This window comes from Meleagris gallopavo, chromosome 4 (assembly GCF_905368555.1).
Source record: "Meleagris gallopavo chromosome 4, MGAL_WU_HG_1.1, whole genome shotgun sequence".
In the NCBI taxonomy this organism is placed as follows: domain Eukaryota; kingdom Metazoa; phylum Chordata; class Aves; order Galliformes; family Phasianidae; genus Meleagris; species Meleagris gallopavo.
This window is the reverse complement of record NC_139407.1, coordinates 55,581,268-55,599,968: the sequence shown is the minus strand read 5'-3', so window position 1 is coordinate 55,599,968 and position 18,701 is coordinate 55,581,268. Positions and strand designations below refer to the sequence as shown.

Genomic DNA, 18,701 nt, shown 5'->3' with positions numbered 1-18,701 from the left:
ATTGTCAGTGTTACTTTAAAAAAAAATCACAAATGATACATGAAGGATTGGAAGATAACAATTTGGTAATTTTAAGAAGTCAGAGAGGAAATTACTGCTCACAAAAGTTGAAGGATTAAAATATCAGGAGGTCCAAGAATAAGAGTGAAGGCACACAAACCAGAGTCTAAGGAAGTCCACAGTCTCTGCATTGCTCAGTTGGTAGCACAGCAAATTTTTGAGACCGAATTTGGTACAGTTGTCACTTTATACAGAGCAGTTTAAGGCAGCTGTATGCCTCATGTAGATCTTATTTTGCTCTCCCCCAGCAGATGACCTGCATCCAATCCACCAATCACAAAAGAGTAGCTTTCCACAATCTGCACTATATATGGCAGCAATATTATTAATCAAAGATACTCAGCGGTTTTGTACCACTAGCATTTTAATCTGGAATTTAATGGCGTAGCTTTTTTTAGCATGAACAACTATGATCTATATAGCTTTTTCAACAGAAGTTCTGAAAAGCAGTAGCATATTCAACTTTGGATTAATTACACCACCCTCTGATTAGGAATCTAGTTTATAAAGCAGTAGAATTATGATAGTGGTGATTATTACCCTTTATATAAAAAGATTTTAACTAGTCTTTAACTCAGATGGTTTGAAGAAGCTGAGACTTGTGGAATGAGAAAAATAAGTATCATCATCTGAAAACTGTGCATTTTTAAACTTAGCATGCAGCACTTCAGAATTGCTGCTTTGCTGTGTTGTATTATTTCCAAAGAAACACTCTTAAGATATGAGCTATCTCCAGTTCTGACAAAAGCTAGGATGTCCCACATTACAAGAGTAGGCTGCTACTGAGTTGCACAGAATCTGAGAGTTGAGAGACAAAGAGGTTACAAGTTCTGCAACCTTCCATTTACCAACAGGCCTTAAAAAATAAATTACAAATTTACATCCAGTGACATTTACCCAGATCTCACCCCTGCAGTATAACAGTGATACAGAGATGCAAGTCTAGATGGATGTTAAGAATCACTTTTAAAGTAACAACACAGACCTCAGAAGAATTCTGGGAAAAATAAAGCACTTAGCTAGGAAGGGCTTAATCCAGTTTCAAGGTATTACACAGGAATCAGGTTTGTGCCAGAAGTAGAGACAAAAATATGACAACTTGCTACATGCATCTTTGATCTCAGAAGCCATATGAAGCTGATCACAGCCAATAAAAAGGAGATTCTACCTTTACCACTCAGTGTACTTCTGCCAATTCAGAATCCCATGCTCTTTGTAATACATCATATACTCCCTTACAGTATTAAATAGATAAACCACTACATCCATCTTTCTTATTCTCTCCTCCCTTCTTCCTGGCTTCTCTATGCCTTCAGCAGATGGAAGGATAAAGTGGTAGATTGGTAGTGACAAAAAGATATATCACATAATAACTTCACACCCTCAAAGAAGCTTTTCAGTCTCCTCCAGAATATAGGGTAACTAAATTTAACGCCATCTTATTTTTCAGGAGTTTGATAGTGAAACATGAAACTCAAATTCTGTTCTCTATCAGCGTTTCAACCTATCAAAGCTTCCTCTGAGTACACAGATAAGGTGAAAGACAAGGTCCTAGCTAGAACAAAGAAGTTTAAGTTAGTGAAGTCTATAACGCTCTGGCTGACCCCCAAACTGCACACAAACACACTGAACTCTAAAGGTTAGAATAATAACCTTGTTTGAAGCCTTGGTACTTGAATCATATTCAAGAAGAAGAGATCCATTGTAACCACCTATACAAAACACCCCTATAATACAGCTGAGAAATAAAAAAGGCAGGGGTGGATAAGGGGGAGAAGTACTAATTTTCCCCATTGTAGCTGTAGGCAGTATGAGTCCTGGCTACTTGCCAGTAACTGAAATACAGCTCCTCAACAACATGAGCTGATCTGATAAATCAATCAGCGTGACAAACTCCTATTCTTCCCCCTTACACAACTATTAGTGCTTATTACCATAGCAAACCAGTTCAGCAGACTCAACAGAAAACTTACCAGAGCAACAAAAATCATTGTAGGTCCCCCAAACAACTTATAACAGAAGGGCAGTTGGCTATTAGATCAGTGCAGTCAGTCGCAAAGGGAGGATAAGCAGAACAGCATTACTGTTAGCAGTGCTGTAATCTTGTTGATTAGGATGCTGTTCAGACAATTTAGTTTCTGGCTCATTTTAAACTATCTTCAAAAAACAAACAAACAAAAAAAACTGTTGCTAAAAGAAGCAGTTAAAAAAAAATAAATAAATCAGAAGTCTTGTTCTCTCCTGGGAAGCCACTCATACTTGACTCAGGAGAAACAGCAGGTACACAGTAAACCTGCTTAGAAAGCTGAGCCAAGCCAAACTAATCCTGACCTTTCCTTCCCTTTTCTTTCTCCTGACACGTTTCCCCCCATTTGCCAGTTAACTGCAAGCTAGATTAATGTCACAATATAGCTTATTGAGTAGTTTAATGAATAAATCCTTATACCAGTCTACATAAATCATGAAGTACAATAAGTCCGGGAAGAAATAATAGTGAAAGTTTGTTATGCATCAACGGAACAAAAGTTCATAGCTTCAGTTATTACAGTTACTGAATGACGGCTCAGTAAAACTGACAGCAGAACTGTAATTACAAACATCTCTTCTTGTTTACAGAAGTTACAGTTTAAGAAACTCTTACTATCTTAGCATGTATAATGCAGAAAGACTTGCAGAGTTTGAATTTCTCAGCTCTCCACCAGGCACGCAAAAAAATAACCAGCTACCATATAAGAACATACAATACACAAGTTCAAGCTATGCCTAAAACCATAGATAAAGATCACAGCACTTCCTAGGAACACTCCAAATTTGAATTGCTACCATCTACATACAAACAGCACAAAACACAACTAAAGATTTTATCCATGCAACTCAAGACAGGTATATTTACTTGTATGCTCTGCAGCACACTTCTTTCCTGAGTGCAAACAATTCAGACAATGCATTGCTTCCACTCTGCATGCTCTGCGTAGCAGGCAGTTTTGCCGTTCGTAAAAGCTCCATATATTCTTAACAATTGCAGTTCCACAACAGATCAGTGAAATAATTTCAAATCTACTGCCAGATATACAGAGCATTTCTGCCCCCATCTGTTTTTTAAACTAAGCCTTTGGATGTCACTATTTTAATTTTTCTTATATTGTACCCATGGGGAAAAAAAAATATATATATATATATATATATATATATATATATAAACACGACAGCAGTAGGCAATGACTTAGAGAAAGGAGCTGATGAGCTGAAAAGTCTTGTGAAAGAAAAGCTCATTTAAAACCATATATTTGAAACAAAGATATTCCAACACAAGCACAGTAAGTCCCATGTGTTTTCTCACATTTTAATCTAAAGATAGCTCATGTGATACACTGCATCAACATCCAGTGACATACATACACTAATTGGGTCTAACCATTTTTTCTTAATCTGACTATCTAATGGGAAATAAGGATGGTACATCCAGGACTATCCTCCATCCTGGTCAGCTGATAGTGCCATAGGCAGCTACACTGACCCAGTGATTTATTTCTGCTGTTATCTACCCTGCTTCTATCACACCCCTCCTCATGCTAGCATCAGCATTCAGATTTTTTTTTTTTCTTTTTTGCAGATCTGTCAGGGGTCCACTGAATGCTGATACAAACACATATGCAGCAGGAGCATGCAGTCAGGATTACGGTTTCTCCATTCTAGTAACAGTTCCATGAGACTTGACGATGCAAGACAGCAACTCACTATACTTTTAGACTGTGATTTCATAACAACTCTGCAATATCAGTTTGAGCTAGTCCCTACATGACACCATCCCCCTAACAGCATCTATAATTGCTTGTGCTGAGATTCCAGTCTAAACTTAAATCCTGTTGCATTAGGCAAAGTATCATCAGGAGGTCAACAGAGATGATCCTTTCCCTCTATTAAGCGCTGGTGAGACTGTACCTGGAGTACTGGGTCCAGCTCTGGACTCCTTGGTGCAAGATAGGCCCAGATGTGCTGAAGAGATCAGAGGAGGGCTACCCAGATGATGATGGGATTGGAGCAACTGTGCTGTGTGGGTGACAGAGCACTAGCACAGATTGCCAAGACGCAACTCTCCTCTTCGGGGATCAGCAAAAACTGCCTGAATGTGAGCCTGGGCACCTTCTCTGGATACCCCTGCTTAAAAAGATGGCTTCAACTAAATGACCTCCAGAGGACCTTTCCAGATTTCAATATCCTGTGTCTCTAGTCTCTTTCTAACATGTAAATAACACTCAGATTCAGACTCTTACCTGTTTTACACTGGAGTTGTACTAGGAATTTTACATCACAGCTCAAAGCATGACAGAAGCCCAAGAAAATCTTACCAGTATTACTGCTCATATTGGATAATGACTTTATAGCTGTAGTAAGCTAGTTTGCTGTTTAGAGAATGTAGAATGCCATGGAAGCAAAAGTTCCAAAGCAGGTATCATTTCGAGATCATTCTTGTCTACAGTCTGTTAGTGGCTTCACAAGCGAAGAGCACTGGGCCAAAGCAACCACTAGCAGACAGACACAACATAACAGAAGTACAGTAGAATCATTAGACCTGATACTACATTGGCACAAAAAAACTGCAGTGGCATTATAAACCGACAACAAAAGCCTGTAGCATGCTGCACAGTACTTACAGCCACAGGGAAAGTGAGAACACTTGTCCACATTGTGGGAACAAAGATACGAACAGTTCATGCAGGAGTGCTGCCAGTGTGGAGATAATACCAAATGCAGTTGCTACAAATCTCTTGTTTAGGGGAATTTGTTTTCCTGGAAAGTGCACTTGAACTTGTTCAAAAAGAACAAGCTGGAGCAGAAATTCAAATACTGTCAAATCAGAACACCACCTCTGAAAGTCTAGAATCATTAAAACAGAACAAACAGAATTAGATACACTGATGTATCCTAGTTTAGAAAAAAAAAAGTCTGAAGTGACAATGAAAGCAAGGGAGATGACTATTTCACAATCAGAAAAAATTGTTTTCATCAGCTTTCAGTTTTTCTAAAGAAGCAAGAATAGCAAGGCTATTTGCTGTCAGATGTTCTGCTGATCCTTTGATGCAGCTCACTTCTATCCTCTCCCTAAATAAAGGTGCATTTATTTGTTATGAATTAGTTGCTTCTATTATTAAAATCTTTAATTTCTACAATGAAAGGTTATTCACTGTCTTTCACATTTTCACAATACAACGTAAGGCCCTAGCAAGAAAATTTCAGCTTCCCTGCCTAGAGTTACCTGGCACTCCTCATTAAGAAGCCTAAGTTACAGCACTGCACTCTGTGCATAAGATACTGTGATAACATAACAAAAAGCACCAGTTTGTGCCGTAGAGTCTTTATGCAGCCCAGCTATTAGCAGGTCTGCTCTGTGTGTCCACATTGAAGTTATGTGGACTCAACACATCCGCCAACTCTTCGCCTATAAGGTTCCAGTAAAATCGATCAGCGAGGTCAATGACTGTTTTGGAGAACTGCATAAATCCTACTTCTTAAGGTTGACTACAGTCTGAAGCAAGATTTATAGCTCCACACCAACGTCTCTCAATCAAATGGAATGAATTTAACATTGCAAAGTTTTACTAACAGGGCACTGAAACAGAATATTGAGCCATTCTGATCCACATCTCATAAATTATTTTTCAATATCAATCATTGTGGAGTTTGGTTGTTTGGTTTTCATGAACATAAGAACTTGAAATTAGGCTATTCTCTTTGCTACTTATGTAAAAAAAGACCATACCTAAGGACAAAACTTACCTGTAACCACGTCAGTAAAGAGTACTTGTTAGCATGTATTACACACAAGACCTACAGAATCAAGATCCACAGATGACTTGTAACAGCATCTGGTTTTAAACTCTGAATCATGTAAGAGCTAAGTACTCGGGAGCAAGGCACATCCATAAGGAGAAGCCTTGGCATCTTAGGAATGCTTTCTGCTCAGCACAACGTGCACAAAGCTTACCATCTCAACAGCCATTTCATAATGCATACCTATTTAGGATTTATGTAAATACATTCCACTCAATTAAAACACAAAGAGGTTTTTTTTTTTTGTACTTTCAAATACATTAGACATCAAGTAACAGAATTCTTGGTAATTTCAGTAACATTTTATCAATGTTTCTCTCTTCAAAACTTTAAGCGCTTGAGCATTTTAACCTGGGACATAAAGTAATATCCCACAAGTCACTAATTAACATAATAGCCTGGCAAGAAACAAGCTTTTAATTCTTAAACCCATGCAAACATTCACGTTGGCAATAAGGGTTTGAAAACAAAGAAAACACTATTCAATAACAGAGCCCTTGGAGCAGAGGTCTCTAACTGTTACTGACCCTCAAGCAAACAGTGCACTTCAGACAGCCGAGTTATTTCTATCTTGCTGTTGGGGATATAAACAATCTGTTGACTATTAGTCTCAAGCTGGGCAATCAGTGTCTTGGAAGGATTATTGCTGACTCAGTTTAGCATTTCCATAAAGCAAATGGATGAGGCACCCTTCACATACAAAGGATTTCAAGGTGCTCAAGTAACACTATACTGCAGAAATGCAATCATCAAATTTATATCAATACGGTATATGACTCAAGACATCAAAACAAAGTTGTTCATTCAAAGGGCGAGCAGCAGATGATATGTCCTACTTTCTTGTTTCAGTTCTTAACAGTGTTTGACAAATTATAATCCACAAAGCTCTATCACCCTTTCATCAATTTTTGCAAAAAAGAATTGATGATAGTAGAATAACTTACAAGACTCCCTCCTCCTTGACATGAAGCTAGCTAAAGAGCTTGGAGACTACTTGACTGCACCACTTATCTTGTTTTGCTATACAGGTACAACTCTTGAAAAGAGTGGAGAAAAGCCCCTACGTTATGCCAAATAAATTATATCAACAATTGTATCCACCACTTCCCTCTCCTTTAGACCCTCCAGACAACACTAATTTTGGCAAGACTCTTCAAATCTTAAAGAATATTTTGCTGAGTTAGACTAATTGAACATTTCTGTTTTTAAAGTTAATTAGAACTAATCTAGAAGTTAACACTACAGAATTTGTAAGCATTGACATTACATTTCTAAGCATGTGTTCTACCATCATTACCCTGACTACTTGCTTTCCCACCACTTTGTTTGGGCTCTCAGCCACAGACTGTTCCATAGGCACAGGAAGTAACAGCTCTTACTGGAGAGCTCCTCACTATTAAATCATAGCCCACATCCCTCCTCCTTAGCACCCACTAATCGCATAATACAGGGCTCCTTTCTATCAACTGAATTTTGCGAAACAATTATACAAAGAAATTATACTCTAAAAAGCCACCTCCTTTTGATTGGAATAAAAGAGCATGAAGCGATAACAAAAAGGAATCAACGAGAGGTGTAAGTAATTACATTCTGGTTTTACACTTAACTGATCCCAGCCAAAGAGCCACCCAAAATGAGTTGGAAGAAGTTCTTCAAACAACACGTCTGCCCAGCAGAGGTCCCAATCTACAGCAACGCTTCATCTCACGGAGCGCTCAGTGCATTTCCGTGCAGCCCTTGTGTGCGCTGGTCAGGTGCGACTGCGTTCCCTGAGCGCACCCAGCAGCAGGCTCCTATCGGCTCAAAGTCCTCTGCTTATCGAGCAGCCTTTTGGGATTCCAGTTTAGATTTAAATCTGAAATGTCATCAAGTGAGACGGAAGCAGAGGAGTGGCTACTTCGCATGTAACTTGCGGGAGATCAGTTTGCCAGATTTCAGTTTACTACAACATCGTTCAGGAAGCTCTTCCTACATATTCTAATTAAGCCACATTCTTTCCATAGGTTTTTCGAACATATATATATGGAAATAGGCTTCCTTTCCTAAGGAATACCACATTCCACCTGAAGGATTAAGAAGAGCACAAGTACATACAGGTGCCTTAACGCCCACAGGTGCCATAACAGGTGCTTAGCAGTGCTCCAAACCATGCACGGAGCAACCACCGGGTTACACAGATCAGCAGCAGCAGCAATGAGAAGGAAGAGAACAAGGCTGATCCCCGGCAGCGTACCTGCCTGCAGGCACCGGCTGTGCCCCAAGCACACGGGGCCGCACCGGGCGCTGCCCATCCTCTCGGTTACACCGAGACGCGCTCCTGAGCTCAGCTGTCAGCACACATCACTGACGCGGACAGCGCTATCTCAAGATCAGTGATTTCTGTTTCCTTAAGCAGGAGAGCTCCGTCGAATCGATACAAACGCGCAGCCCCAGGCATCCAAGTGCTTACGCACCAAAATAATTAAATAAATAAATAAATAAATAAAGACAACAAAAGCCCCACAGCTCAGCGCGACCCGAGCGGAGACGGCGGTACCGGATGCCGCGCGGTGAGCGCTGCCGGGCGCGGCACGCAGGTACCGGGCGCCGAGCGGCCGCCCCCGCCCCGCCGGGCCCCGAGCCCGGCCACACCGCGCGGGAACGGCGCCGAGAGGCCGCCAGAGCCCCGCTCCCCCCCCCCCGTGCGGCCGTCACGTGAGGGGGGACCTCGCGGCACCGGGGCAGCCCCGGAGTGAAGGGGGGGGGGGAGGGGGAAAAGCGAGGGGAGAAGTGCCGTCGCCATGACAACTTCCAGGGGGGAGGGAAAACTTCAAATCCCAACCGTCAGTGCAGAGCGGCTCCCTCTTAAAGGCGCCGCCACGCGCGGGCTGCTCCCTGCCCCCCGCCCCCCGGGCGCCGTGGCGATGAAGGAGAAGAGGAGGGGGGCGGCCGGCGGCACCGCCGCGCAAACGTCGCGGAGCCGAGACAAAAGGAGCCGAGCAGGGAGCGAGCCGGGCCGGCGGCCGAGAGAGGCACTGAGCGGCCCCATCGAACAGCGGCGCCCACCCCGCGCTGCTCGGGGGCGGCTCTGCGCCTCGGCGCCGCACGGAGCCGCTCTTCCAGCCCCTTCGCTCTCCGCTCCCCAGAAGGGCTCGGGCTCCCCCGCCGCCCGCCTCTCCCGCACGGAGCCCCTCGCCTCTCGCTCGCCTCCGCCCCTCGTCCCCGCATCGCGTCCGGGCGAACCCTCCTGCCGCCCCTTCGCTTACCCACACAGTGCATGAGCCGGTGCCGCCAGGAGTCGAGTTCGCGGCGGACTCCTCTACGCTCCGCCGTGCAGCGGGGGCTCCGGCACTGGGAGGCGGCGGCAGGAGGAGCGGGAGCCGCGGCGGCCATTCTGTCTGTTCCCTTTTCCATCTGCCTCTGACCTCACGCCCGCTCATTTACATACGAGCGCGCGCGCCACCCAGAAGAGCCGCGCGCTCCCCCGACTCCCCCCTCCCGCCTCAGCGAGCGCGTGCCCGCGCCCGCCCCCCCGTCAGCATCCGGGGCGGGGAGCGCGCGCACCGCCTGGCGGAGTGATTGACACGTGTCCCCGAGACGTCACGCCCTCCTGCATCTTCCCGCCTTCCGGGCTCGACACCTCCCCGCCTCAGCGGAGCGTGGATCGGTAACCGGGCCGCCAGTAAGCCCCGCGGCAACTTCTCCCCCACCCGCTCCATTTCCCTTCGGTGCCTCTCCGCCTACAAATCCCGTGAGGCAGCGCGCCACCTGCCTCAGCCCGGCCGGGCCGCAATGCACGCCGGGAGTTGTAGTCCGCTGAGGAGGACGATTGGGGGGGGGCGCGAAATGACGACCACCCCGAGGCACTTCGAAGGGGGCGCACCCACAACGCTACGCCTTCCTAGGAATCCTCCTAGAGCCGCTCACAGAGTAGACTTCAAAGTTTTCTCAACTACCGAGGTGCTGCTGGTCGCGGCTCTGCCCCGCGGCTGCCTTGGGGGGGCGGGAAGCTGTCAGCGCTGCCCCGCCCCGGGCACAGCTCGCCCGCAGCCCAACGCTGCGTTGCAGCGAGCGGAGTCCTGGTAACGGCTGAAAAGTTGGCACAAACGGCACAGCACAGAGCTCTGAACGCGGAAAATGGAGCTCTTGCTGTTTCCTCAGGTGTTCCCTGAGTGCCTCCCCCAAACTCCCCCGTCCCTGCGTGCATTGCCGCTTCTGCGGGAAATGCCGTTTGTTACTGTGCGTGCCTAATTACGGGTCTAACAAGTATGGGAGTTGCAGGCAGGAAGACTCCTATTGCCTCCGCTGGCTTTTCCCGCGTCAGCCAGCAGTTAGCAGGCAGCAGCCTCCTTGCTCCCTCCTTCACCTCAGATCTGTGAGCGCCCTGTGTTGCGCTGAACTTCAAAACAGCAACAAATATAGCCCAACCTGCCACAGGGAAACAGCAAAGCCCGAGGTAACTCCTGAAAGGCATCATCAGAGCCCACACGAACTAAAACGCATCTATATCTGAGTAGAATGCATCGATCTCAAACTAACAATATCCTTTGTAGGAGAGATTATAAATTCATTTCTTTATTTGGCTGCAAGATGAGCTTTAAAAATCTGTTGTGCTTTTGATCTTGTGCAAAGCTTTGTGGATATTTCCTTCAGAAATCCTTGGAGGTGTTTTGGGGGGTGAAAGACGTGCTGAGAGATTGCCCGCAGAATGCAGCCAGGAGGAGTGGCTCTGCTTTCACAGGAATGAACAAAGCCTTTGTAACAGATGACAAGTTACATTTTTTTTTTCTTTTTTTTTTCTTCTTTTTTTTCCTACAAAGTTTTTTTATAGAACCATAGAATATCTTGAGTTAGAAAGATCCGTAAGGGTCATCAGATCCAATGCCTGGCTACACACAGGACCACCCAAAAAACAGACCACATGAATGACAAGTTTTCATAGAAGTAAACTTCATCACTTGTGTAGAACAGCTAATTGAGCTTAATGAATCCAACAATTTAAAAAAGTGTTCATTTAATGGAATCGCTCAGGTGATCATGGTTTCACAGGGACACAAACATCCTGCATCTGAAGATTCTTTTTTGAGCCCATGATTAAATAAGGAGCAGAGAAGACACCCCTTGTTTTGTTCAGCTAACACGTTTTTTGTTGTAATAGCAAGATTCTCCTCTTTGAGAGACTTTTTTGGGCATTAAAGAAAAAAAAAAGAAGTAAACATGGTCAGAAAGTTGGTGGGCAGGTTTCAGGGAGGAGGAAGAAAGAGGAAAGAATTCTAAACTGATTTTTTCTAGCTGCCTGGATTTTCTATTGCATGGCCTTCTGAAAATACTCCCTGCATGCAGACATGCCAGAGACTGGGTTTTGAACAATTCCCTCCCTTTGAGATATTTTATTCTTCCAAATCTAAAACTAACTAGACAACCAAGAGATCCTGCTTAGTCAAACCATCAGGGGTGTTATTTTTAAATTAATTGCTTTTCCTTCTCTGCTAAAATGACTTCCCAGCCAAGAGATTACTGCTTGTATGGACTTGATCCTGCTTTTCTAAACAAGGAAACTGCAAGACTGACTGATGTCAGAGGCAGCAAGGGATAATTTTGATTTAGTTCAGTTTAGCTGATTGCCCTACCTAATTTGTAAGGGATCAACGAGTCAGCTAACTTAGTTTAAAGCTACAGGAATTATCATTATACATGTTTCATCTGTCATATACTAATGTAGTCAAAGTAGCTTATGATTTGGCATTAGATCCCTATCACAATCTTACAGTCTAAATTAATTTTCTTGAACATATATTGGAGAGATTTAACTATCTTACTGACATGTTGCAAAACTGTTCATCACCAAAACCTCTTTATAATTAATCCCTAAAGGTGAAATTTCCTCCTGTACAGACAGCTTTGCAAAGTACTGCTTTGTGGAAACTGGGGTAAGAATGACACATAATTGAAACAGTCTAATGTAAACAGTCAAAGCCTTTTCAGACACTGTCAGATACATCCTGAGGTGGTAAGCCTTCTCCCTTACATGAGCACAATTTGGAAACTGAAAGTGTTTCTGGTAAACCAAAAGGGTTAAATAAAGAATTGTATGATAGCTTTATGAGCAAGTATTGCAGAGAACTATTAATACTTGAAAAATATACCACAGCAGAGAAAAAAAAAAAAAAAAAAAAAAAGGGTTTAAGAAAGAAATACTGGGGGAAACCTTTCAATAAATACTATCACTTAAATAATCTAGCCCAACTAGACAACGGTTCTTTAATAACCACTGTGAAATTAGGTTGCCAATATGTAACTACTTAAACCTAAATGCAGTATATATTTCCCAGCAATTCAGTTCATTATAAAGATGTGAAAGGTCACAATCTTATGTGCTAAAATACTGTGAATTTCACAGGTTTAGACTGATATATAAGATCACAATCTTAGATAGTAAAATACTAGGAACTTCACAGATTTACACTGTACTCTAAAATGCTGTGGCCACATAGTCAACAAATGTTTAATTCTTCTACTTCTCCGAAGGGATGGCAACTTCCAAAAGCATGGGCAGCTAGGGAATGATAAATATTTTTCCACTGTAGCTGGATATGTATGTTTTGAGGCATGAATAATTGACCTATTATTTCACCTGCTGCTAGCAGATATCCCACTATTCCAGGTTTGATATACAGCCTATTTATTTTTCTTGAATGAAGTAGGGAAGTAGCTTCCAAAAGAAGAAAGCAGACCAAAAGCTGGCAGTACAGTGCAGCAGGAATGCTGCAAAAAACCTTCTCAAGAGGGCAACTAGCGCAGGTGAAAAGATTATGCCCAATCCAATGGTTCAGAATTCATAACAACCTTGATCAAAAACAGCTTTAAGAACTGAATTATTTTTATAAAGGTTGAAATCCTGTATGATTAGTTGTGGACATCTGGGTAGGGGCTCTCTGTGCCTTGAAGATTAAATCTTAAAACAAAAAATATTATCCTTGCACAATTGCTTGGTATTCAGTGGCTGCATTTTTTCAGAAGCACGTAAAATGAAAAGTACTGCTACTTCTTAATTACAGGGTCTGTCTTTGGGAATCTCATCAGTATTGGTTAATATCGCTGTCTTCCAGCATACATGCACAGCTGTGTTTTTGCACAGGTTAATAGAAAGACAGCCAAGGTGAATTTCAAAATGTACAATAACATTTTTAGCCAAAAACATATTCTTGAATCTCTGGCTAGGGAAAACGACCAAGAAATTCATAAAGTGAAACTTACCTTAAGTAGAAAGGCAGCAGTAAATCAATCAAGTCACTGCTGTACTTGAGCCCATGTTATTGATCTAATTCTAAGCACACGAAACATAATTATTCCAGACAGATGAGTATTTTCCACATATGAATGTTTTTCACAAACATCTTTATTCCTCATAAAGGAAGATAAAAAATTCTGATTGTACATTTTTGCCATAGTGCTTCTGAAGCTATGAGGACCAGAATGTGCACAAGAGGGTGTTCTCTTATCAGACCATTTAACCTGGCAAAAAGCAGCCAGGCTCATGAGAATACCAGCAAATCAGTACTAGCTGATTCAATGGAAATTTGACCCCATGTACCAAACTAACATTGTTCAGAGCAAAAAAGATTTGCAGTAAAGACCAACATTAAGTATTTCTGATAGATGTGTCCAGTTTTACATGATTATTTAAGACATGAATAGGGCTTTCAGTTTATACCACATTAGAATACAGAGTGAAATTTTCAAAGGTTGTTTTTCAGGTCTTGGTTTATCACTACTGTTTAGAGGCTAAGGATAATACTCCACTAAGGTACTATACAGAAAATTAATCTAATTTAATACAGAATGTTCACTTACAGTGCTAAAGAAAAGGGTTTCTTCCAAATCAACTCACACAAGCAATCACAGAATCCTAGGTGTTGGAAGGGACCTCTGGGGATCATCAAGTCCAACTCCCCTGCTGAAACAGGTTCCCTACAATAGGTTGCATAGGAAAATATTCAGATGAGAATGATATTCTAAATTTTACTTTGCAGAGTCGCTTCGCAAAGCAGAGCATAATTTCAGTGGACATTAAGGTAGATAAAATGGAGTTTTAAACAATACATTCTTGCAAGTTGATATTAACTGTTAATATGCAAACTAGAGAAAAGATTCTGGGTTTTTATCCTATAAAAACCAATTAGAGTTAGATATGCAACAACTTATGTTCAGTACTGATTTAAAACATTTATTATTTTTTATGTGTTCTTCTGAGGATGATAAATCCTGTGTTTCAGCACTAGCCTGTCAGAAGAAGGTGCATAACTGGAGGGAGGCAACCTGAAAAGGAAAAAAAAAAAAAAAAAAAAAAAAAAAAGAGAGAGACAGAGACAGAGAGAAAAATGAGTCTTCTATAGATTAAGCTGCTGTTTTAACATGTCGTTATTTGACTATTAAAATTAAATTTACAGGGAAGGTAAAATCCTATATATACTCCTAAGTGATGTCTCCATAGAACTATCAATCAAGTATTGCTATATTTTCCTTTCATTTAAACTGTTATCCCATGTTCCACACAGCTGAGCAATGTCACTCACTCACTCTAAAGTTTCCCAAGTGGCTAAGTAATTTAAGTATGCCATCACCAGAGCAACTCTGCAGCTGAAAATATACTGCCATTAAACCCAGAGAGAATAGATCGCTAATTGCAGCTTAATATTAGCAGTAGATGTGAAATACTGAGCCAGCCATCAGAGCATGTGCTGATGATTCAAAGTTATGCTGTTACTGAAAAGGCAAAGAACTGTTTACTGTCCTGTCCTCATGAATGACTTTTACTATTACGCTAGCTAAGTTCTCTCTAAAGCTAAATGATGGAAGAGCTGCTAGTTCTGCTGCAGACATCAGATTAGCTACCTTTTAAGCTAAGGAGAGCATTTTCCACTGACACTACTCTTCTTACGTGAAACACCACACTGGTCGAGTTTCCCTGTGCGACAGCAATGCCACTGGAGCACAGGACAAGACACTGAGCCCTTGGAGCATTTGAGAGAGAAGGTGGTGCCTTCTGGAAGGATTGCAGTGTAAATAGGGTGGTAGAGTATTTCACATATGGTGGCAAACTCAGTTTGCAAATGGCTGCTCCAACAGCCATTACCCAGGGAACAGAGCATAGGGTACCATCTCAGAAGTCTCAAGCATCTCTCCAGGAGATGTATGTGCGACTCTTAAAGGAGAAGAGGAGGTATGCCTGTAATTTTCTTCCCTTTGCTCCTCACATTTAAAATACAAGTGTATGGGTTTTCACCATTTGCCTTGGAGGACACTTTTACAACTAAGTATCTATATTCCCCAGCAGTGCCTTGCCCATAGCACAAGGTAAATGTGGCTTGAAAGCTGGTGTGGTTCTGAGAGTGCTGTAGTCACATCAGAGCAAGGCTGGGATCCTGCTTCTTCTAGTTTGGACTCTGTATCTCAGAGATTCAGATATACTGCTTCTCCATCCAGCCTCTCTATTGTATTACTTTCTATTGTGTATTTTTTCTTGCCTTTCAGCTTAGCATTGAATCAATGGAGGTTTTTAACCTCTTCTACATAATCATAGCCAGAATTTCTTTGAAATGGAAGTCAAGAGTCTCCAGTCTTCACCTGATTTCACTATCATAGGCCTAAACACACAACAGAATTTGTGAAGTGAAAGTAAGGGCTGACAACATATTGTTCTTTAAGGTAGAAACTACTATAACTGTAGTGCTTTACTATGCTAAAAAAATAACAGCAATAGATTTGTATTAAATGAGTAAATAGTGTTACAAATCAAAAGTGTACCAGCACTTCATCAGACTTTGTTGATGAAGTTTCACAGTACTTTCCTCCCCTTGTAACAAGTAACCCCTCTTTAAGTTAATTCTCTTAGGTATTCTCACAATCAACTTCTTTCGACATTTATCAGCCAGATCTGCCACAAAATAGATTCCAGCATGATTCTGTTAATTGTTCAGATTGGAGAGCCAAAGGAGGTACTGTAAATATCTTTAACAAACAGCATTTATTGCTGCTGATTAAAATAGGTTCCAACATTTTCTGTTTTTGTCTACAAAGCTATGAAATTAGAATAGAGTTAGTTACTTATCTTGCAAAATCTGAAGTAATTTTGATCTTGATCTATTTCTTTTTTTAATTGTGCTTTGAAAATAGCAGTTCTCTGGTGATGCTATCTCCAGTCCACAGGTTAGAAGTCATACACTTCCAGTAGTAACTGAGCTGTACAATTCATTTAGAACTCATTCTGAATACTCAGATCTTAGTGATTTATTTTTAGTGTTTATTTTTGCAACTCGTTCTATAGATTTTTCCAAAGCCACTTCTATTTCAGACAGCTTCTCTGCCAAGTTCCCTCCTCCCAGAAATAAGGGTACAGCATAAGGACCTCCTTAGCTTCTGCCAGAACTCATTAAGTTCCTCAGCAGTGGCTGATCCCCTGTGAATGCTCCTTTTTTTTTTTTTTTTTTTTAATGTAGAATGCAACTTCTAAAATAAATCTCAGCTCCATTTCCACACTGACCTCATACAACAGTTTTGTTTTATTGTTGGCAACAGATTATTAGAAATAACATCTTTTTGCTACTAAGATCTATACTTCTTATCAGGATCAATATTTCTTATCAGTGAAAACATATTTTAAAATATCTTGCACTTTCTTTGTAGCATAAAGAAGTATAGGAAAACATGTTAGTTAAAATATAAGTAGAGTTTGACTGACAGAATTTTCACTATGCTTTCAGAAATATGAGGAATTTCAGTGGAAATGTTTTCTATTTGGTGTAGCCTATTTAGATGTCACATGTAAGACAGAGGCTTAGACTGCTGCTGGGGAATTCCTGTGGATCTCTGTATGGGTCAGTAGGGTGCTAGGTGGGAGCTTGTGCATACATGAAAACTGACCTCTCCAAAACTAAGATCATCTAAGACAGAGCTGGCCTGTCAGATGGAAACCAGACAATGTCAGCACAGCTTGTTATAATACATAGGTAACTTTTGTATGTAAGCATATGAATTCCAGTACAAAATCCCCACGCTCTTGTATTCCACTGGTGGACAAGCTTCCCTTTATAAGAGCCATCACACTCTTAACTAATCAGAGCCCTCCCTACAACAGGGTCCTGGCTAGATGTACCAGAGCCTTAACGAGGTTTGCATTCCCAAGAGCCAGAAAGCTTTTGCAAATAGTAATTAAACTCCTTTCCCTTTATTTTCACACGTGGGTAATCTGCTGGTTAACAATAGGTGACACTAATAAGACATATCATCACCCAAAAATTTAAGCTAATTCTGTGCCCAGTGAGGGAATAGCAGTGAAAAGTTTCCTACCTCCATGTGATTATGAAACATTTCTTAGACGTAACCAAACGCCCATTCTAAACTTACAGTTTGCATTTAATTCTGCAGAGAAAAGAAATCCCCACTCTGCTTTTTCTTTTGACACACTCTCCTGCTGTTCCCAGCTGCTCAAAGCTTCAGTTAAAACAGCCAGACTATCTCTTATTAAAGATACCTAAGAGCACCATGCTTAGTGTTTAAACAGCTCCATGTGTATCCAATTATGAAAGCAATTAATTTAGTCAAAGACTAGATTAACAGCCATCTGTGGCCTGATTGTTAAATTTGAGTACCTGAGTATACTTCTGATCAAAATTATCATGACCAGAGTCTTATATGGCACAAGATCCAGAGAGAAGTCAATGTTGTCCAAGGACATCTTGATATGAAAAGAGTTGAACATTAACTGTAAATATTATTTTATCACACATATCACCGATTTCTACAGAATATATGATTTGGAAAGCATTTTGTTTCTCAGAAATGAAACCTTAGAGTTTCCTATTGAATAGCGCTGTTAGTTTAATGATAAAAGAACCATGTCCAGGATAAGGTGATAATCTTATATATGTGTAGATGACAAAAAGCTAAGGCGAAGATATAGAACAAAAACAAGCTGGAGGAACAAATCAAGTAGAAGCTTGAACTAAGACAAACCCTCAGGATAGGGCCCTATGTGGATATACAGCTAATCACCAAATAACCAATGCAAATATTTGGCTAATCCATACAAAGAGGACAGCTGTAAAACGAAAGGGCATCTGAGTCAACAGACACACAAGCATTGCCCTAAGCCCTCTGTAGTATAATAATCATCAGGTTCTTTTCAGTACTTGGAGAAATGTATACTAATCTCCCAAGGAAGAGGATAACATTCTGGATTTCCCATGATCTAGGTGAACATCAGACTATTTGGGAAAGAAAACGTGATGACCAGGCAGAGCCTCTCTTTTTCCTCCTGCCTTCATTAAAAATGATCAGCATTTGTGAGGGCTTTCAAATAGTCCTAGAAACTGTATTTTAATCAAATAAACAATAGCAAGTTTATTTTAAGAGATACGTTTCACCACCAAATGTATTCAATTACATTCTGGTGTCAAATCCATTAAGCGGTTGAAAGGAAAAAAATCAGGTTTGATATAATGCCTTAGGAATACTTAGGCAGAAAGTTAAGCCGCTCATACGTGGGATAGGTAGCAAAGGGGCGTTTCTGCATTACAGTCACAAATTAAGCCATATTCTTCAATTCCTATTTATTTATCTATTGTGATCTTTGCTGACCTGATTCTAGCTTCTCAATGTGCTTTAAACAGAAAAGAATTTTTAAAATCTCAAAAGTGAGATTACTAGAAGTAAAATTACTTCAGGTAAAGGACTCACACTACTTGCAAGTACAAGCCTCCTGTCAGCCTTTAGTGAGGCCCAATAAACAAAATAGTTGTATGTGGATTCCTTCTTAACCACAACATTGT

General features: G+C 41.3%; 1 protein-coding gene across 1 annotated transcript in view; it reads right to left on the bottom strand.

Moving 5' to 3' along the window:
* The window catches only part of LCORL (ligand dependent nuclear receptor corepressor like), a 61,453-nt gene extending 51,922 nt beyond the window's left edge, over positions 1 to 9,531 (bottom strand). Inside the window, 1 exon segment of the mRNA XM_085223412.1 lies at positions 9,138 to 9,531. Within this exon segment, the coding sequence (XP_085079538.1) occupies positions 9,138 to 9,285 (148 nt within the window). The 5' untranslated portion in view covers positions 9,286 to 9,531.
* Positions 9,532 to 18,701: the final 9,170 nt, after the last annotated feature.